General features: G+C 38.7%; 1 protein-coding gene across 3 annotated transcripts in view; it reads right to left on the minus strand.

The window, feature by feature from the left end:
* Positions 1-22650, minus strand: part of PPP2R5E (protein phosphatase 2 regulatory subunit B'epsilon) — a 78728-nt gene that overhangs the window by 16225 nt on the left and 39853 nt on the right. For 2 of the 3 annotated variants that reach the window (XM_081332061.1, XM_081332060.1), the window contains exons 3-4: positions 10692-10888; positions 4909-5010 (exon numbers count right to left, since the gene is read on the minus strand). In XM_081332061.1, the coding sequence (XP_081188187.1) occupies positions 4909-5010; positions 10692-10888 (299 nt within the window). Of the gene's footprint in view, positions 1-4908; positions 5011-10691; positions 10889-12960; positions 13036-22650 lie in introns of all 3 variants that reach the window. The other variant, XM_081332062.1, reaches the window with a different exon arrangement.

Consider the following 22650-nt stretch of genomic DNA (forward strand, 5'->3'; position numbering starts at 1 on the left):
GTCCGACAGATAATTGTTAAACTCCTCGGCACGACCCTGCAAGGGTTCCTCCCTCACCTCCTGATTAAAAAGGGAGCAAGTCACCCTAAACAGAGCGGCCGGGCGATTATCCGCAGACGCGATAAGGGTAGCGAAGTGATTAGACCTCGCCACCCTTATCGCAGCGAGATAAGACCTAATATGGGTTCTTAGTCGCAATCGGTCGGATTCGGATCGGCTGGACCTCCAACCGCTCTCTAGGCCCCGTCTCCGGCGCTTCATCTCCCGGAGCTCCGCGGAGAACCATGGAGCTCGACGGGATCTGCATCGGGTCAGGGGCCGCAAGGGTACAACTCGGTCAAGAGCCTCAGTGGCTGCCCTTTCCCAAGCTTCCACTAAGGCATCCGCCGAGCTGTGAGTGGGGGAGGCAGGTGGGGACCCCAGCGCTGCCTGGAACCTCGCGGAATCCATTAAGCGTCTGGGGCGGTACCATCTAACTGGTTCCACACACCCACGGCGGGGGGTGGCAAAACGGAAGACCAGCCGCAGGAGATGATGATCGGTCCATGACAGGGGCATAATAATTGGGGAGCCCCCACCAAGATCATCTAACCACCGACCAGATAAGAAAACTAGGTCAAGGGTGTGGCCTCCCTCATGAGTCGGTCCTGAAATTACTTGCGTCAGGTCCATGGCCGTCATGGAAGCCATGAACTCCCGAGCCAACTCAGATGATCCTCCCAGAGATGGTAGATTGAAGTCCCCCAAAACTATAAGTTTCGGGAACTCAACCACCAACCCAGAGAGGACATCGAGAAGCTCAGGCAGGGCTGCTGCTGCGTGACTAGGTGAAAGGTACACCAGCAGCAAGCCCAACTGCGTACCAGGGCCGCATCTCAAGAAGAGAGACTCACACCCGACTATCTGCGGAACGGTGGCCTCCCGCGGAGCTAAGGTCTCCCTCATAACAACAGCCACTCCCCCACCCCTACCCTGAGCCCGAGGCCGGTGTAGCACCCGGAAACCTGGTGGGCAAAGATCAGCCAGAGGAATACCGCCCTCTGGGCCCAACCAAGTCTCCGTGATGCAAGCCAGGTCCGCCTGCTCACCCTCAACCAAGTCACGGACGAGAGGAGCTTTATTAACGACAGACCTGGCATTCAAGTACACCAGCCGGAGCTCAGGAGGCTGCACATCCTCACTCCCGGGACCTCGGGGCAGAACAAGAGGGTCGGAACGCCTCACCGCTTGCAAGTAGCGGAGAGGCCTTCCCTGAGATCGATACGGCCCTCTGTTCCTGCACCTGCTGCCATTCCCTAACGTCGTGGGAATAGGCATTCCCACGACTTGCTCTGGAGCCCCGGGGGCGACCGACCCCCGCTCCTCCCCTCCGCAATCAATCCCGGCCCTGGCCTGAACAGTGGTTGCTGGACTGCCCCCCATATCCGAACAACCAAAAGAAGTTCCCACCCCCCTCCCTAACCTCTTAAAAAATTTAACCAAAAAACTAACCAGGGGCCTCTTATTTGGCTTATATCGGAGGCCCCTACCCATGCCCAGCCATCTCTCAGGGTCCCAACACTCGGGCCCTTCATCAAGAGGAGGTGTAAAAAGTAAGGCGGGTCGCTCCCAGGATGGGGGGGCCCCCCTGAGAGCGTATAAGGTCGTGCTAAAATAAGTCAGACGCATGATCTTAACAAGTCCGACAAAAAACAGCAAGGCAGACCAGATCAACATGGGAGGATCTCAAAATAAATAAATCGAAGGCAAATGACCAGAGAGCCAGCCCAGCTCCACTGCCACTAGAGCTGGGAAATCCCGGGACAGATCGAATCCCGCCCTCTCACGGCGGTCAAAGCCGGGGGGCAACCTGGTACATACAAACCGGGGGAGCAATACCCCCCAGAGCTCTCACCTCTGGGAGGCAGCAGATGTAAAAACTTAACCACTCTCCCACAGTGGTTACAACCCGGGCCTTCTATTATAGGGGAGGGGGGAGAAGGGGAGGGAGTTAGAGCAAAGAATCTATAGAATACATCAGGATTAATAAGCCGGCATGGTCACAAAATGATAGGACCATATAATAACAACATAGGTTAGTCCTGACTAAATGCATGCCGTAATTCTACTGCACATACACAGTGGGACAAAAAGTATTTAGTCAGCCACCAATTGTGCAAGTTCTCCCACTTAAAAAGATGAGAGAGGCCTGTAATTTTCATCATAGGTATACCTCAACTATGAGAGACAAAATGGGGGGAAAGAATCCAGGAAATCACATTGTAGGATTTCTAACAAATTTATTTGCAAATTATGGTGGAAAATAAATATTTGGTCAGTAACAAAAGTTCATCTCAATACTTTGTTATATACCCTTTGTTGGCAATGACAGAGGTCAAATGTTTTCTGTAAGTCTTCACAAGGTTTGCACACACTGTTGCTGGTATTTTGGCCCATTCCTCCATGCAGATCTCCTCTAGAACAGTGATGTTTTGGGGCTGTCGCTGGGCAACACGGACTTTCAACTCCCTCCAAAGGTTTTCTATGGGGTTGAGATCTGGAGACTGGCTAGGCCACTCCAGGACCTTGAAATGCTTCTTACAAAGCCACTCCTTCGTTACCAGGGCGGTGTGTTTGGGATCACTGTCATGCTGAAAGACCCAGCCACATTTCATCTTCAATGCCCTTGCTGATGGAAGGAGGTTTTCACTCAAAATCTAATGATACATGGCCCCATTCATTCTTTCCTTTACACGGATCAGTCGTCCTGGTCCCTTTGCAGAAAAACAGCCCCAAAGCATGAGGTTTCCACCCCCATGCTTCACAGTAGCTATAGTGTTCTTTGGATGCAACTCAGCATTCTTTCTCCTCCAAACACGACAAGTTGAGTTTTGACCAAAAAGTTCTACTTTGGTTTCATCTGACCATATGACATTCTCCCAATCCTGTTCCGGATCATCCAAATGCTCTCTAGCAAACTTCAGACGGGCCCGGACATGTACTGGCTTAAGCAGGGGGACACGTCTGGCACTGCAGGATTTGAGTCCCTGGCGGCGTAGTGTGTTACTGATGGTAGCCTTTGTTACTTTGGTCCCAGCTCTCTGCAGGTCAATCACTAGGTCCCCCCGTGTGGTTCTGGGATTTTTGCTCACCGTTCTTGTGATCATTTTGACCCCACGGGGTGAGATCTTGCGTGGAGCCCCAGAACGAGGGAGATTATCAGTGGTCTTGTATGTCTTCCATTTTCTAATAATTGCTCCCACAGTTGATTTCTTCACACCAAGCTGCTTGCCTATTGCAAATTCAGTCTTCCCAGCATGGTGCAGGTCTACAATTTTGTTTCCGGTGTCCTTCGACAGCTCTTTGGTCTTGGCCATAGTGGAGTTTGGAGTGTGACTGTTTGAGGTTGTGGACTGGTGTCTTTTATACTGATAACAAGTTCAACCAGGTGCCATTCATACAGGTAACGAGTGGAGGACAGAGGAGCCTCTTAAAGAAGAAGTTACAGGTCTGTGAGAGCCAGAAATCTTGCTTGTTTTAGGTGACCAAATACTTATTTTATCGAGGAATGTACGAATTAATTCATTTAGAAATCCTACAATGTGATTTCCTGGATTCTTTCCCCCCATTTTGTCTCTCATAGTTGAGGTATACCTATGATGAAAATTACAGGCCTCTCTCATCTTTTTAAGTAGGAGAACTTGTACAATTGGTGGCTGACTAAATACTTTTTTGTCCCACTGTATTATTTTGTAATTTTTGCTAAGAGCAAGTAATTTAACATAAAGATATATTTAGATCATTTCAGCTACCCATCTGCTGCCCACCTCCCATATACAGAAGCCCTAAATGTTCCCCACATACAGTTTCTGTTGATGTCACTACTGTTCAATTTTTTTAAAAAAAACATAGATAAATCCAGACAAAGAGTGTCTTATTTCCATGTGTTCACATGTATCTTTGTGACTCAGATCTAGTGCTCATTAATTCTTCTTATTTAATTATCATCAGAAGAACTCATACTGAGAGCAGACACTTTCCACCTCTATAATTGTTCACTGAATTGTCAAATTTCTCAGGAGTAATCAACAGCATATACTTTTTGCCCTCCAGACTTTTGAGATCACATAAAATAATTACAACATTTAAGAGAGTTAAACAGTTTATATTCATGTAATAGTAACCAGAAAATGTTCCAAGAGTATTCTACACTACAGCAAGAGAGATGTCTGATTAATCAGATTTAATCAGAAGTCTCTAGCATACTACAAAAACTTGGCTTCTTTCCACCTGAAGACCATTCGTATCTATATTCTCTTTCTTTAAAGCCTGAAGAATAAAAAAAATGGGACCAGACTATTTGAGGGTCCTGCCTTCCCTGCTTAATTAGACCATTCCATCAGATCTGCCAGAGAAGGCATGCTCTCGGTGCCATCAGCTAAGGGCCAACATCTGATGGGTCCCAGGAAATGTGCATTCTCTGACCTGATGCTTATCTCATGGAACATTCTCTCCCCCCCAAAAAAAATTTAGATGTTCTTTTGGTATTCTGGAAGGCTCTCAAGACCTGGTTATGTTATCAGACCTGGCGTTCCCAGATAAGTTTAGATGGCTCCAATGTTGACTACTTTTACTCTCTCTTTACTTAAGGTTTGTATCTCTGTTCTTATAATATTTACTGTAAATGTGTTTTTATTTTTATTTTTTGTATCTGTGGTTTTTATATGTGGTTTTATTCATTTGTTGTGCACCATCCAGTGTTGCCTTTGGCTTGTTTCAAACTTCCCAATGATATTCCTCAACCTTTGCAACAGCCTAAACCTCCCTATTACAGTTTTGAGAGCTATGAAAGCATGACTCTTCAGCAGGCATTTGAGGTTGTTTGAAGCCTGTGCTTTCCAAATGACATAATTTTAATAGTAAAATCACCTGTAAATGTGGCCACGATGCTTCAAGAGTAGGTTCATCTTCTTCTGGATCAAACTCATTGCTATCACTTGGAGGAAGTGTTCGGAATATATTGCAAGAAACCTTGAAATGGTAAAGAAGGAACATTCAAATTCCTGCTACAAAAATCAGCCAATTATAAGAGATGAGATGCAGCGATTAAAATAGAATACTTTTTGGATAATTATAAGCATTCTTCTACAAAAGATTCTGGAAAATTATTCTTAGATAATAACAATTTATATAGCACCATATGATTAAGAAGTGCATTAATGATTCTTGTCAGAATCTTTACCCTTGTAATAAAAGCAGGTAACAGCTTCTGTCAGCACTAAAGAGGCTACAGTTTTGCTACTACTCTAAAGTGATTAGCACTTTTGATATCAGCCTGAAGGAGCTACACTATTGAACAGAATAGGAGAATATTATCCTTGAATACCGTGTCTTCCTAAAATCATGGAATGCATTCTATAGGAAAGGAGGAATCTGTACCATATATTCTTAAACCAATAAAGGAGAAAAATTGTAGCTCAGGGTTGAAATGAAGGTCACCAAGGACCCATAATTTTTAATCCAAGTCAAGTAAGAGTAGATTGTTCTCAATTTATGTCCACAATTGAGACCAGAATTTCCATTGTTAAGCAAGGCAGATGTTAAGTGAATCACACCTGATTTCACTTTTTACCACAGATGTACAGTGAATCAAAGCACTTGTTAAGTGAATCACAAAGTCATTAAGCAAATCTGGCTTCTCCCATTGACTTTGTGGATCAGAAGCTGGTTGGGAAGGTTGTAAATAGCAGTCACATGACCTGGGACGCTCCAACTGTCATAAATACATTCTGATTGCCAAGTGCCCTATTTTGATCACTTGGCCATGAGGATGCTGCAGACATTGTAAGCGTGAGGACTGGTGGCAAGTCACTTTTTTCAGTACCACCGCAACTTTGAATGGTTATACGTTAAGGACTACTGTACTGCATTCAAAAGCCATTTCACTGGTTTTCAAGATGTCATTTCACCCTCAGCCAGCATGACTGGATGGGGAATTCTGGGAGTTGACATCCACACATATTAGAGTTGCCCATATAAAAACTATATGATAATACAGATGTTTCAAATTTTAATGCCATTTTATTCTGCATGTATTTTGTTCTTCATTTTAGTGATATTTATTTTTCCCATGGTTTTACCGTGACTTGAATCAAGCATTCATTATATAGTGGGACAATTTTATATACCCCCCTAATAACAGCATAAAAGTAAATGTGCCCTCAATTTGAACTTGACTCTCGACTACAATCTTGCAGTTTTGTTATTACGTATTTGGTCTGTCCCTGTCTTTTTCTAGGATATTTTTTCCAATTTACCAGTCTTGCCAATGACATTGGAATTCCCTGCCTAGCTTATCGAATTAGCCAATACTGAGTAAATGCTATCACTTATAGTACAGCATTAATATAGAATATTTAAAAGTTTATTATTAATTTAAAGTAACAAATAATATACACTTTTGTATATGTAAATAAAAGAAATATAGCCACAGGATTTGATAGGCACTTCAGATTTTATCAAATACAATAAACAGCAACCATTTCCAATTAAACACAGGTACTGAGAAACAGTGACTAAGAATAAATTGTTCTGCATCTTCTCACCACAAGAGGGTGCATTCTAATATACTGCTAGTAAAAACAGGATTACTTTTACTATGATCTTTAGAATACACAGCATGTTATTTGCAAAAGAAAAAAGCCTTATTATTAGTAATAAATACCATAATATATTTAATCTTTCTTTGGGACACATCTGTTAACAAAATCTAGGTCCTGTTTTCTATAAATTAAGACCCATCTCACAGGATCTATATAGGTTATTCATATTATTTGACCAGGCATGCACAATAGAGCCAATCAAATTAGGCACACTGAAAGAAATGAAGAAGGATTTCCTACAAAGACTGTTTCCAACAGTTCTATATACAAATATAACTTAATGCTGGCCCTTATCATAATAATCAAGAAAACTCTAATTTGTAAAAACATATTTAAAAAATTAAGAAAACTATTGAAGCTGAGAAAATGACAGTTATAAACCACTTGAAACAATGATTAAATATTCTGCAAACCAGAATGTATTATCCTTTGTGTTATAAAAAGAATTCCACTTTCTACAGAAGAAGTCATATATCTAATCTGAATTATGTCCTTAAATTTCCATCCCCACCTCCAAATAAAGAATCAACAATGAGGCATGCTTCTGAGGGGCAGAAATAACCTCTATTTTAAACTAACAGAAAAGCAATTTTAGATATATGATGCAAGAAAAAAGGAAAAATAAATGGCTAGGGAAAGTACTTTCTACTTTTCTACTTAATATTGCCAATCACTGACAAAAAAGTGAACAATTAAGATTTCTAAATATAATTTCAGATAAAGGGGGAAATTTCTTCATTACGTGTTGCATGAGCAATAATCAAAGCTTTTTGCTTATGAAAATAACATTTTAAACATTCTGTAAAAATTACATTCTTTAAACTGATATAGACCCTTACTTAAAATGAAATATTTATGGAGTTTTTTAGAGTAAATACATATCACTGTATGGTTTTCTTGCAATTCTTGAACTACTAGACTATTATCTCCCTCATAGGAACCTTTGTCAATTGACACACCAGAAATCAAAAGACAACTATACTGTTAATAGGATTAACATTTATAAGATGCTAACATTAAGACTGTCAAGCTTCAAAAAAACTTTATTCTGCTTCAGCCATGGTTGTTTCTTAGCTTCTCAACAGACCCAGAGTGGGGGGAGGGGATGATTACAATGCTCTTCACAGGTGTGAATGGTCCATCGTGGGAACCAAGGTCATCGGAGAACCACTGGAACTGAAGATTTTTCTCATAACAAATGTCTGACACTTAATTGGGGGATGTGACCTGCACTATCAGTGGGGAAGGGAGGTTCTATACTTTTAATTTACTGTTCTGGCATCAATTTAACTAGAGCTAGTTTCTTATTCATCAATGCCAGTATGCTGTATTCAATAAAGTTTTGCATTAGAGATTTGAATGTCTCGGCTATGCTTACTTCGTTGGGATCATCAGTCGGAACCTTGACACTACATTTTGACATGCAGATTGAATGGTTGATGGTTCAGACTTATGATGGTGATGGAAAAAGTTATTAGTTACTATAAAGCAAAATGTAGTCTGTGGTTGCAAACATACAAGTAGCCACCAAAAGTTCAATGTGAGCCCTAAGCCCACAAAAGTTCTTACCAAATTAGAATCCTTAAAAGAAGAAAAAATATTAACTGGGGAAAAACTATATTAATTGAATTGTTTTAACTAAACTGTTAACGAGTTTACATTCAATTTATCCTAGTCCGACTTGCAGTTTTTTAAAATATAGATAGTCCTTGACTTACAACCATTTGTTTAACAGTTCAGAGTTACAACAGTGCTGGAAAAAGTAACTTATGACCTATCCTCGAAATTACGACTGTTACACCACCCCCATAGTCATGCAATCGTAATTTCAGTGCTTGGCAACCAGCTTGTATTTGCCATAGCTGCAGAGTTCTGCAGACATGTAATTACAATTTTTGACTTTCCTAGCCAGCTTCTGAAAAGCAAAGTTTATGAGGGAAGCCAGATTTACTTTAACTACCATGGTAATTCACTTAACAATCACAGTAAAAATGGTTGTAAAATGTCAATTGTGGTTGTAAAGTGGAGAACTATCTGCACAATATTCAAAGACCAAACACACCCCTTTGGTATAAAAATATGCTGACCCCTACAAGATTCCATAAAAGTCAAAGCATTCTTTATGTACAGTAATTACATACGAAGTATAATCACTAAATTAAAATTTCAAGTATAATGCCTCCTGCATTATATGCAATCTCAAAGATTTCATACAGTGAAACTGTAGGATGATGGCCAATTTTCATTAATGTAATTTTCAGTCAATATTGAAGTTCTGGTTTTAGGTTTTAAGGGTACTAATGTGTGCACAAGTTTTACATTAAGCAAAAATCCCTCCATTCCCATCTGATTAAATAAATTAAAACCTAAACCTAAAACCAGTAAAAGAATTGAACATTTTGAACACCTTTTCAGTGACAATACACATTTACAAAAGATCTTGTGGGCCATGGGCAGATATTGTGGTCTCTGAGCACAAAACTGCCACTCTGGTCTATATAATAAGCATTTAGCTATATAAATGGAACAGATGTATATAGATACACGTATATTCTAGTTGAAACAAGTATTTATTTGGCGTGACTTTTACTATTTGCTTTGCCTTTAGATCTTTTTCACTATTCAGATAAATCATATTAACATGGAGAGAAGTCTAATACTGTAACAAGAAAACATTTATTAGCAATTTATATGATAAAAATCAGGTAAGAATATTTCTTTATTTCAACAAGTTGAATATAATATCACCAAACCATTATCAAAATATGGCCAAAGAAACTAAGCTAATATCTTAGTTATCCACATTCTTGTAGATAATACCTGTACCTGCCAGATTCACTTTCCCATCATTTTAATGTACTTTATATTTTTATTTTTTAAAAAAAAATAGATATCCCAACTTCATCTTATTTCAAGTATTTCAATTAGACAAAAACGCTTTTATAGAATTCTATTTTAAAATTCTTCCTTTCTATGAAAAACACAAAGATCTTATAGTATATGCTCAAAATATATACAGAGTACTTGTTAAAAATCTGCTACATGGAACATAACTTGGGGGGGGGAATCATGTAACGGAGATGGGACTCTTGAGTTACGCAGACACTTTTGTTCTTCTAATGTAAGTTTTTTGAAGAATATCTGCAATTATAGACGTGACTTAGCAGTTTCCAATAACACCAATATATTGATACTGGCCAGGCACCAAAACAACTATTCATCATTATAATCAGGAAAGATATAACAATTAATATGTGCCAGTCCATATAGAAAATAACCTGTGCTGTTATTTTTCCAGGTAATCCTTTTCTTTCTAAAGAACTACTTGATTGCATTCCACAAAATAATTCTCCAGATATGTTTTAAAGTTAATCCCACATACAGAGTCCACAAATTACTATTATATGCATATTTCTGGCTAGGGATGTCATTTTTCAGAAAAATGAATGGCTTTTGCACCAGCTAAAACTGGTGTAAAGCACTTGTTAGTAGGCCGTTAAGTATCCAGAAATGATTTCAGGCCCCAAACAGTTAACTACAGTACTGTACAGCAATCAAGATTATTCTTGGTTACCCTGGGATCAGTCTAATGGAATCTCACTACTTTGCAAATTAAAATAATAATACAAGATGCAATCCAAACAACACTTTAAAAACACTGATTTATAATTATAACTGCCGGCACAAAAAAATTCTAACCTCACAGATGAACATTATTTCGTTCTAAAATATCAAAATACTACACAGTGTTTAAATAAAGCATAACATCTTTCTGAAATGTAGCAAATTAACATAAAAGTCCTAGATATAAATAAGCTAAGAATAAAAAATGCCTTTATATTCCCCCACTTCTTCTACTAGGCATATTATTTACCTGAAATTAAGAATAACTGCAATTTAAATGACTAAAGTGAAAAATGCCTTTCCTATTTTGCATTTGAAAAGACTAATGTGGAATACTAACCCAGAGATGTAATATTCTGATTAAACCTGCTTAGCAAATAATAGTATCTATAAAGCATTTATGATTTTCTAAAAAAAATAACTTACCATTCTAACTACTTCAGGGTAGGTCTGCTCAGTCAAACACCCTCTGCTTATTGTAATGTAATCCACAAGTTCATTAAGAGTTGAACGTTTGTATTCTTTCATTTTAAGATCTGATAGTGTGTCCATGAAGTCAAAAATTACACAGCACTGCTGAAGTTTCTTTAGAAACAATTCAGGTTGATCTGAAGACGGAACGTCTGCAGGATGAAAAAAAAGGAATATTAAAACTATTGCATAAAACAAATAGTGATTTAGAAGACAGTAGCAGAATAACATATTTTTGGCAAAATAAGGACAATTTGTGATTTTTGATACTTAACTTTTGGGACAGAGAAGTATTTATTTAGTCATCAATTTGTAATACTTGTATTATTTCAGAAATATAGCTATGGCGACTTACAATAGCCTAAGTCCTGGAAAAGAAATGTAAGTTCACACATTTTGCCAAGCGAGCTTTGGTATCTGGTACACTGGGGTTTTTTTCAAACTTTTTAAAATCCAAAGAGCAATATACTTGGTGAATAGCAACAATTCTCCATTCCAAACTTCTTGTGAATTATTAAATATGTACTTTAATAAAATTACTTGTTAACAAAACTGATTTGTTAGCTTAGTTTTAAGAAAATTTTATTCATAGGAATGTCTGAAGATGCAATACACCTGCTACAAAATGAGAACACAGCAAGGGTTTATTTGAATATGTTGATGAAGATTCTCAGTCATCCAGGTAATTTTCTGGATATACTGGCATTCAATGGGTTTAGGCAGGCTATATTCTTCTCGTGACTCTCAAAGTTTTTGAAGTATCATTAACAATGAAACAAATTCTTGTGAAATTCCAAATTCCTTTCTCAGTTTCATCCAAATATATCTAACTGCCTTCAGCCCTGGAAATTCAATAGATTTTTGCCTATAATTTGTTAGAGAGCAACCGTCCCAGTTGGGAGGAGGGTTCCAGTGGGGAATTAGTCCGGACTCATTATGTCAACACAAGAGGGCAAGTCCTGACACTCCCTCCCCCCACCCATGCCTCTGAGCCTTATCTTGTCTTTCCCTGGAGAAAGCTGCCAGTCTGGGGGGGGGGGGAGAATTCCTGTAAATTAGGCATAAAAGAATAAAGTAGCTAGATTGAACACAACAGTACAGGTGTGGGTTTGGTTGTTCATGCCTGACAAATTTAGAAACAAAAGGTTGTAAGATTTCAAAAGGGCAAAAATAATTCATAATTGGAAAATATCATTTATATTCCAATGAAAAACAAAGGTCAATAAATACAGGTAGTCCTCAACTTACAAGCACAATTGGGACTGGAATTTTGGTCGCTAAGTGATGCAATCATTAATAGTCACCACTTCATTGGACCTGATATTATGACCATGTTTACCACAGTCATTGAGCAAATCACTAGTTAAGTGAATCATGTGGTCATTAAGAGAAGTGGGCTTCCTCAATTGACTTTGGTTTCCAGAAGCTGGCCAGAAAGCTCACAAATCACAATCACATGACCTGAAGATGCTGTAACCATCATAAATACATGCCAGTTGCCAAGCATTCAAACTGTAATCACGTGACCATGGAGGTGGTGCAATAGTCATAAACTTCAAGAACAAGTTGCAAGTCACTTTTTCTAGGCTGTTGTACTTCTGAGCCATCTTTAAATGAATGGCCGTAAGTTGAGGACTATCTATATGCCCAACATATAATTGAAAATCAAGAAAATTAAAAACTCAGGCAACTTCAGTTTTGAAAAAAACAAAATATATGTAGAATTACCATAAATATCCCTCTTTAAATATGTACCAATCAAGAGATTATATTCATGTTAACAGCTTTTTTTTCTCATAGCCTCCTAGCTATCCTTTTTTTAAGGTTTTTTTATTATTAAAAACTAATACAAACTACAGAAGATAAAAGAATAAAAGAAAAATAGCAAAGAAAAAGAAAAGTATACTTTGTCTCGACATGTATAGACAATTTTAACAACTTTTAAAATTGTTTAACAACAATTTTGTCACCTTCTCTTAAAATACAGCAGTTTCTTCATCCCACATCTCATCACCTATCTATAAGCAAATCTTTAAAACTCTCATTCAGTCCTGGTCAGCAAAAGTCCAGGAAAGATTATCAGAAATAACAATATCTACTTTAACCTCAATCAAATAAGCCAACTTCACATTCCTCTCTTTTACTTTTCAAAACCTCAGTCTTTAATCCCTTCAAATAATGCCTTAGAACTTGATTTTTATTTTTATTTTTGGTCTCTTCTCACCAGTTTTCAAAACTTCAACAGGTCTCCTTTGTAAATCCAACCAAGTCACTCTTCTTGTTTGTTATCTGTATGTCCCTTTTAATTATTAAGACATCAGTTAGTTTCATTTGTATATCCAGTATATCATCTTTTTCCAGATCATTCTTGTAGCCTGTCATTTTAAAATCCACATTAAAATCTATTTCAGCCTTGTCCAGTAGAACTCGTTCCTCATATTATTTACACACAGTCTATTTTGGCAAAGATTATAAAAATTAATTTCTGAGTCCATTGTTCACAAATATTCAATACATCCAATATAAAACTATTTTGTTCCAATCTATGTTAACTAGTCAAATTTAAATCTTCCTCTTTAATTCCCTTCTGGCGCCCTCTAATAGATTTTAAAATGACAGCTTTCATTGTCAGTCACACAAAACTTGGTTGTAAATGCATGTATTGGTCAGAAAATGATCTGTTTAAAAAATAACATCATATTTGTGAACAGTCACTAAACGATTGGTTGTAATTGTTTATACTGAATACTGCTAAATTGCCTAACATGACAAATCAAATGTCTAAAGTAAGATAGCAAACATCACTGACAGATTCCATGTTACATACTGGTTGGGGGGAAAAGGAATAGTTCCAGTTGTAATAACTTAAGAAGAAAAGAAAAAGCAACTCAATTGGGATTGCTGTTCTACTAACTTCCCTGCTGCATAGCAATATCCCTGTCTAAGCTCATTGAGTTCATTTTTGGGTTGGTGATAAGAGTTCCTAAGTCTTACGGTTCCGGAAGACTTTAATCTGCCTTTCCTAAGAATGGGGTCTGAGGCAGCTCTGGAGTTCATGGCTCCCATGTAAGCCATAAGCCTATGCCAAGTCATTCACAGCTTGACTCAGGACAAAAGTTACACTCCAGATTTGGTCTTCCCGTTGGACCAGCAGCAATGTGATTTGTCAGTATGGGCTGAAGTATCATTAGCATGATGATGACTCGGTTCTGTATCTCTACTCCAGGCCAACCAGGTGATGTTAACAAGATCCTTTCCCAGTATTACAAAACTGGGGAGGCAGGATGGAGAAGAACAGGCTTCAACTCAATCTTAGTGAGACCTAGTGGCTATAGGCTTGAGGGCCTCTGAACTATGACCTCAGAAGTGGTATATAATTTGGGAAATCCTCCTACTTTCCCAGCTCCTGCTGGAGGAGGTGAGAGCTATGACCATTCCATTTTGGATAGTACCTGTTCCTGAATTAGAAGGACCTGCCAATAGTCACTCACACTTTGGTCTCTGATTTGGACTACTGCAACTTACTCTACATGGGGCTGCCCCAGAAAGCCATCCAGAAACTGCAACTGGTCCAGAAATCAGCAACTTGAATAATTAGAGACACATCACACTACATCCATGTAACACTGTCCTGGGTCCCAACAGGCTTCAGAGTGCAGTTCAAGACATTATCATTCGCAAAGTCTTACAATACACAATTTGATTATGTTATTTGTGGGACGATCTCTCTCTGGTTATTTCTGCCTTTCACAAGATCAGCATGCTCCAGTGCCCTCCCTGAGCAAAAGTCAACTAATGGGAGTTAGGAATCATATTTTAATGTTGAAGCATTTGCCTTTTGCAATGATTTCCATCAATTCCCCCCACACACCCACACACACAGATGCAAACAAAAAAAATTGGGGATCCCAGACCACAATAGACTTTAGTAATACTTTTTTTGAAAAAATTGGCTTTGAGACTGAATCATAGATGAGCCCATCTATGTTGTTCGCAGGTACCTATGCAAACAATTCAGGAAGAATGGGCACCCACAAGTATTTGTTACACGATGTCTGCACAATATGGCAGGGAGAGAAAGGAAGAAACAAGGTACAAGACCAACCACATGACCCACCCTGACATACATACATCAAAAACATTTCAGAAGCAGTAGAACACAGCTTCCAAGATCTGCAAGTGAGCATTGCTGTTCTGTACCAGCCTGCTACCGGCCTTGCAGAAAAGGCAACCCCTTTACAGACGGCAAGAGGCTGGAATACGTCTGCCAAATTTATTACAAAAACAAACAAGACACCAAGATACCGGAGCTTTGAAACACTATCTGAGCGGTTGCTTTCAGCAAACCAGCCCTCCCCAAACATTCCCTTTATAAAGAGTTCAGGGCGTGGCTTCTCTCTGCCTCCTTCCGAGAAGCCCCACAGCCTTCCTCTGTTTACTCCTACTTGACTGCCTCCTGCGTCGGGCATCCTTCAACAGGGCCAGCTGTGGGTCATCTTCATCCACAGTCAGGCTCACACAGCTGGGTCTCCATGGTGACCAAGTGGGAGGGGCCTGCCTGAGGGCTATCATCAGCAAGATCTTCAACCCCCTCAGCAAGGTCTAGTACACCCCCCTCCTCCTCTGACTTGTCCGACCCAACTGCCGAACCCACAGGCTGACCCTGAATCACAACAATTGCACACCACCAAGAGGCTATTATACAAGGACAAATTATGCATTGTAAAGATTGCTTGGAGGTGGGAGATACTTCCAATGTAATCTACCGGATCCCCTGCATGGATTACCCGAGTATGTAGGTTAGATGGGGAGTAAGCTAATCACCTGTTGCAAGAACACACTCAAGCCTTGGTGGAGCAGTGGGCTAATGCCTCCTTAAGTAACACCAGCTGCCTGCAATTAGTGCAGGTTCGCATCCCACCAGGCTCAAGGTTGACTCAGCCTTCCATCCTTCCGAGGTAGGTAAAATGAGGACCCAGATTGTTGGGGGCAATTAAGCTGACTTTGTAATAATGCCGCTTGGGGTGTGTGTGAAAGCCCTAATAAGCAGGCATATACATAGAATGAAGGCTACTGCTAAGCTTGTAAGCCGCCCTGAGTCTTCGGAGAAGGGCGGGATATAAATGGAATTAAAATAAATAAAATAAAAAATAAGCCTTCAGACAAGGAGATGTAAACTCATTGTAGCCTCACACTGCAACAAACAAAGACATATACGGTATTCAGTTTTGCAGCTACTAAGATTGTTGGATAAGCAGATACAAAAACAGCCAGGGAAGTGATGGAAGCCTGGGAAACAGTCCCCCATTAGTCTACAGGAGTGCTTATTCACCACCAGCTTACCAAGTAGTTAGGGGGCAGGGGCTTGACAGAACAAGGAAACAACAGTGAACGAATTAATGACTTAATAGCTGGTCATCAACACCCCAATCCACAACTAAAAAGCCACACACAATCAGGCATCATATAAATAACACAGAGAGAATTTCTCTGCTACAGAGAAATGCATGAGTCTGAAAGGTTGGAAAACAAAACCTCTGGTTGCAGTGACTGAGCCAGATTGTATTCTGCAAGTAAAGACAATTGGAAAGAATGATCTTAATACTAACCGTATCAACACTGACTGAAACCAATCCCAATGCAGAACAGAAACTATTGCAGCTCTGTGCCTCAACTCCCAACTCCTGGAATCAGTCCAGGATACCATGATAGATGGTATCAAATACCACTGAGAGGTCAAAAGAACCAACAAGGATGGACACACTACTGCTATACCACTATTGCTAGAGGTTATCTACACATGCAATCAATGTTATTTGGGTTCCACCTCTGAGCCTGAAGCCAATGGAAAGAGGGTTAAGACATACACACCCTGGAGTCACTTTAGTGAGTTGGGTAGCAGTATAAATCTTTTAAGTAACTCAAATAAATGTTGTCACTTCACCTTGGAAAGATTAGAGAAAAACTGCAGAATAAGGAAATAAATCTTTGCTGTCTAGCTCCTGGTTCTCTTGCTGTCATAGTTTAATTATTTATACTTTTTAGCAAGCTCTGAAGCCAAATTGGGAAGGATGACTATTTTCTTTCAGTTTCTGAAAACATTTCTTCATAAGAACCACTAGAAGCCGCTCATTCCCTACTTACTGAAACTGTAACACTCTATACCTCTTGTCCTTGAATTAGTACCACTTCCTCCTTCTTCCTTTCCAAACACTATGTCTTTCATTTCAGTGCTTCACTTCTTGTGCATTCAAACATTTTCTGAAGCTTTTTAGTTTTCTTATGCATAGAATCACCAATTCTTTTTAGTGTAACAACTTTATTCAGATTTTGACGTCCTTCTACTTATAGATTATATCATGATAATCAACTCAAAATTAGTGACTACCGGCTCAATTTCAGATGGCAGCTCTTAAGTTAATATTGCTTGATACACATCTCCAATCTGTTATTCAATCATGTTATCAGCCAAAACAATTGCCTCTTTGGTTGGAGCCAAGCTCTTATATACAGGAATAATTGGATCAGCAGCTGGTAGGGATTGTTCTATTTCCATCCAAGACAATACTATCCCAGTGGGTGAAATAGAAGCAGGAAGAGTCTGTTTCATGTGTTTACAAGACATTCAATCTCCCCCAATTCAAAACTTAGTAGAAAATAGCTTAATTAATATGTCTGCTTACCAATTATTTTTAACAAGCAGTCCAGATACAGTTTTCAAGCAGTTCACAGGGGGAGAGAAGAACAAACTGCAGTTCAACATGACTCCAGTTTGGCCAGGAGTCAAATTTTTTTTGTTCTTCATCTTGTTTTTATCTAACAACTGAGATCCACGGAGCATCAGTAAGCTACACACTGACATCCTTAACCATCAGCAGCCAGAAATATATAACGAAATAAGAGAAGCTGAAATAAAGTAGAAAATTAAAACACAAATGAACCAAGAGAACCTGTCTAGTTGTGCCTCTAGATTACTACAAATACAGCCTTCTAAATAATCAAAGCTAAAATCTTGGGCACTTAGAAATTTTAATAACTTCTATCTACAATATAAACCAATATTCTGTTATCTATATTCCACTAACTTAAAAGTATACACAATGTAATTAACATATACAGTATTTAAGATCACTTACATATATTAAAGCATCTTAAAAGCAGAGGGCAAGAAATATCAATTGGACTAAAAAAAATATCTGAGGCAAAGGACTCAGAATAATGTTTCCCATCTTCAGATTAAGTATCAACTGCTCTTGAGCAGCCTAATTGTATGCACTGGAGCCTCAATTACCTAGCCCAAATTCATGTGTGTCATGGAGATAATTAATTGCTAAGCCTTCCCAGAACCACTCCCAAATCATGGAAATTGAAATCCCCAAATACCAATAGGACAATCTCACATGAGTTCCTATAGCTGAGGAAGCAATTAGTCAGGCCACAAGATGGTAAATGAGCAAGTTCCCCAACCTGTCACTACAGTTTAAATTTCATACTCTATTACCTCAAGATTTGGTGTTTACCAACATCAGATGCTGTCAGTGGTAGTAACTCCTGAACTGAGGAATGAGTCTGTGGGGCAGAATCTTGGATCAGCATTAAATCACTGGTCTTCCTTGACTTATGGTGGGGTTCTCCACATCATTCACTACATTATCTCTATTCTATCACTACCAAATTTTACTTTCTTTTTTTAACCCCCTCATCTTTAAAAGTAAAGGTAAAGGTTCCCCCGCACATGCGTGCTAGTCGTTTCCAACTCTAGGGGGCCGGTGCTCATCTGTTTCAAAGCCGAAGAGCCAGCGCTTGTCCGAGGACGTCTCCGCGGTCATGTGGCCGGCATGACTAGATGCCAAAGGCGCACGGAACGCTGTTACCTTCCCACCATAGTGGTCCCTATTTTTCTACTTGCATTTTTACGTGCTTTCAAACTGCTAGGTTGGCAGAAGCTGGGACGAGTAACAGGCGCTCACTCTGCTACGCAGCACTTGGGATTTGACCCGCCAAACTGCCGACCATCTGATCGACAAGCTCAGCGTCCCAGCCCACTGAGCCACCGCGTCCCTCTTCTTTATGCTACCCCAAAACCTTCTGACATGTAGCTACTGCCAAATCACTTAAGAAACTACACTGATCCTGAGCCATCTCAATCACAACTCATACCATCACATCCAGATATACTTTAGCAAACAAATAGCATGAAGACCACTCTGACTTACCCAACCAGCTTATAACCACATGTACTGCAACAGCTACCCCTCAATAAGAGCTCCATCAACAGAGATGTCACCTTCCCAACCTCTTATTGTGGGGTGAACCCTCTCACCTCACCCCTTCTTTCTTATTCAAGGAAAATGTGAGTGCAAGTACTTGACCCAGTTCTAATTATAGCAAAAGGAAGATTGTCAAAGATGCCAGATCCTATATAGAGAGCAATCCCTCCACATTTATCACAATCCCCGCCATGGTTTTTGAAAGCTGTGTCAGCATATTACCAGCAAATCCCCAACTAAGCAATAAGTAATGTACCTCCTTGCACCTAGTCTGATTCACCATCACTGGTGTAGTGCATCTGCTTTAATTACATCAGCAAGGGAACCAATGTCATGCTCCATCCTCACATCACCCTTATTGTCTATTACTTTAGAGAATCATACGTTAGCCTTGGCTTTTGTCTTCCATTCTCTGCCAGGTAATTCCTTTCCAGTTCCAAATTCAAAAGGTCCACATGGCCATCATATTTCATTACTAGACCATCAAATCCATTCAACATTCTAAAACTTACCTAAATTCACATATAACTTCTCATTTTGCCTGGAAAAACACACAATTGTCTTTGAAGATGACTTGAAAACCTCAAGTAGTAAGAATGTTGCCCTAAGGATTATACCTGGTAACAGTTCAATACTTGGGAGTTATATTTACTGCCTATTCTAACTGCTGGTCCTTGAAGTTGCTTTGGAGCTAAACATTTGGAAAGAATGACTGCACCCTAATAAAGTAATTATTTTCTTGGTTTTGTTTTAAAATAATTTACTATGAGAGAATTAGAAGAGAACCTTATCTTTGCTGGCATCCAATTTTAAGGAAATTTATTAACAATAAGCTCATGACATTTGATTTATTGTCTGTAACATTATAGGATTCTTGGTTATTTTTACTGCAATATACTGACAAGCCTGCTTCCTTGGAAACAAGAAATTTATTTATAATCACTACATAATTATGTCCCTAACCTCTCTTCTCGCCATTTCACCTTTTCCCTTCTCTCCCTGCTAAACAAGTGTGTGTTTATAAAATATTTTCTCTCAGTTCTAAAAATCTGATGCATCTAATGAAATTATGTTTTTAATAATAATATTGGTTAATCTTTAAGGTAACATATAAGACCTATTGCTTTTATATAAGAATATGAAAGCTTTTTTATAGAAATCTTGGATTTATCTCTTAAGCAGCACTATAGAATTTCAAGTAGCCCTACTAGGAATGGTAAGCATGTGTTCTATCCTAATGATAGTTTTGATATAATCTACCCACTCATATTTGCTTCCTATTAATGCTATCATTATTTTAATACCTAGTTTAAAATCATATACAGCTTGTGTATGTGTGTATGTTTATGGTTTTATTGTATTATACTCATTTAATCTATTATTTTATATATTTAATTTATTATCTTATTCATTCTCCTGACATCCTAGGAAGAAGGTAGACAGCCAGTTGGGTCTAGTTCAGGGGTCAGCAACCTGAAACAGTGAAAGAGCCACTCGGAACTGGTTCCCTCACAAAAGGAAAAACTGGGAGCCGCAAAAAATGTGTGCACATGCGTGTACATGCACACATGCACAGAACAAGGTTTGACTGAAGAGTGGAGCCAAGGCGAGATATGCACCTACCCTGCATATTTGAATTGATTGGTTAAACGTTTTTAGTCCCACTTTTTTTTTTTTTGGACTACACATAGCAGAAGACTGGGAGCCGCAGGAGATGGCTGAAAGAGCCGCATGCGGCTCCGGAGCCGCGGGTTGCAAACCTGTGGTCTAGTTGTTAAGGCTAGAAACCAGGAGACTATGAGTTCTAGTCCCACCTTAAACACGAAAGCTGGCAGAGTGACTCTGGGCCAGTCTCTCTCAATGGCAGGCTCAGTGACAAAATCCTAAGAAGGCATGATTTCTATTTTATTTTATTTTTTTTTAAAAAAAACCACTTTTATTTTGAACATTAATAACAACAGCTTTGTCAAATACCAGAGAAGCTCCAACTCTCCTTATCCATTTTGCAAAAAGACAGATGTGTTTATCTGTTGATAAACAGATATATAATTTATCTGTTGATAAACAGATATATAATTTTTAAAACAACTCATTGAAATCAATTGTAAAACAGTGTTTTATTTATTTTGTCACTATATATGATCAGTGGTTATATAAATGTGATAAATAATTTATTTTATTTAATTTGTATAGTTACCCATCTCACTAGTGTAACTCTGGGCGATTACAATTAAAACAATAGAAATGATAAAATATAAATGCAACAGCATGCAACTATCCTAAAACCACAAAAAATTAATACAATATAATCATAATCAAATGTAAATAATACATCCCTTAATATAGCTATTGCCAGGGCTCACCACTATTGCCAGACCCCCAGGCATAAGGCAAGGGAACTAACCCCTTTAGAGATAAAACAAGAGGATAATCTGTATGTAGACCATGTACAACTCCCAAATAATCTGCAGTCCTAGTTTCCTCAAGGTTATGATGCTGAAATTTACCAACTATGAAAAGGGTTGCCTTGAACAGTTTTTGTTCCATCCTATATTGAAAGCCAGCTGGGTGACTTTGAGCACCTCTTTCTCAGCCCAACCCACCTCACAGGATTGTAGGAGGAAGGTGTGTTGGGTATGTTGAATTATTTGTAAAAATAATAAAGGTGGGAAAGAAAGAAAGAAAGAAAGAAAGAAAGAAAGAAAGAAAGAAAAGAAAGAAGAAGAAAAGAAGAAAGAAAGAAGAAAGAAAAGAACAGAAAGAAAGAAAGAGAAGAAAGAAAGAAAGAAAGAAAGAAAGAAAGAAGAAAGAAAGAAATTTGGAAGAGAAATATATTTATTCTACATAAATTAGAGAGATGTACAGAAAAGCACTTTAAAGCCAGGGCATACATATTATTTTGCTGCATTACTTTATGCTACTAATAAATGGTTAAAGATATTTGGGGTTCTTTAATATTTGGAGTTCTTTTTTCAGAAGAAATAAATACATTGTTGTTTTTATAAGATATGATAATTTCTTTGTTGAGCAAGCATTTTTAAAAGGCAGTTTCTATCAAAGGTGCAAAAAAGGCATTTAAATAATGTTTCTTTTTATTTCATCAGTTAGATTGATGACTTCCTTCTCCCCTGGATGTATAAATACACACCCTTGAAATAGCTATGTCTGGAATGTAGATTTTCCATCAAGCTACAACTTACTTCCTCCATAGCTAAACAGAATGCCAACAGCTCCTTAAGAAGTTCAAGCAGAGGTTTACTATCTTGAAGAAATAGTACTGGAATAACTAGATTTAGAATGAACTCAGTTGCAAAATAGACCTTTTGTACCTAGACTTCTTTTCTGAAGCAACACAAACATGAGAGCTTAGCAAAACACTAGGTCTATGTATTTTGTAGAAATTATAACTTTTTCAGCCCTTGACTTTAGATCAAAGGTGGAAAACTGCCGGCCCGCAGGCCAGATGCGTCATGCCGAAACCACACCCACCCCATTGCCAGCAATGGAGAAAAAGTCGCAATACATCACGTGACGTTGCGAGTTTGACACCCCTGCCTTAGATGATATTAAACTTGATTCTAAAATTTACATTATGCAAAAATTGTAACTTTTTTCCTCAAAGATATTAGTATACTGAGTTCTAA

Source organism: Vipera berus, assembly GCF_964194415.1.
Source record: "Vipera berus genome assembly, chromosome: 1".
Taxonomy (NCBI): Eukaryota; Metazoa; Chordata; class Lepidosauria; order Squamata; family Viperidae; genus Vipera; species Vipera berus.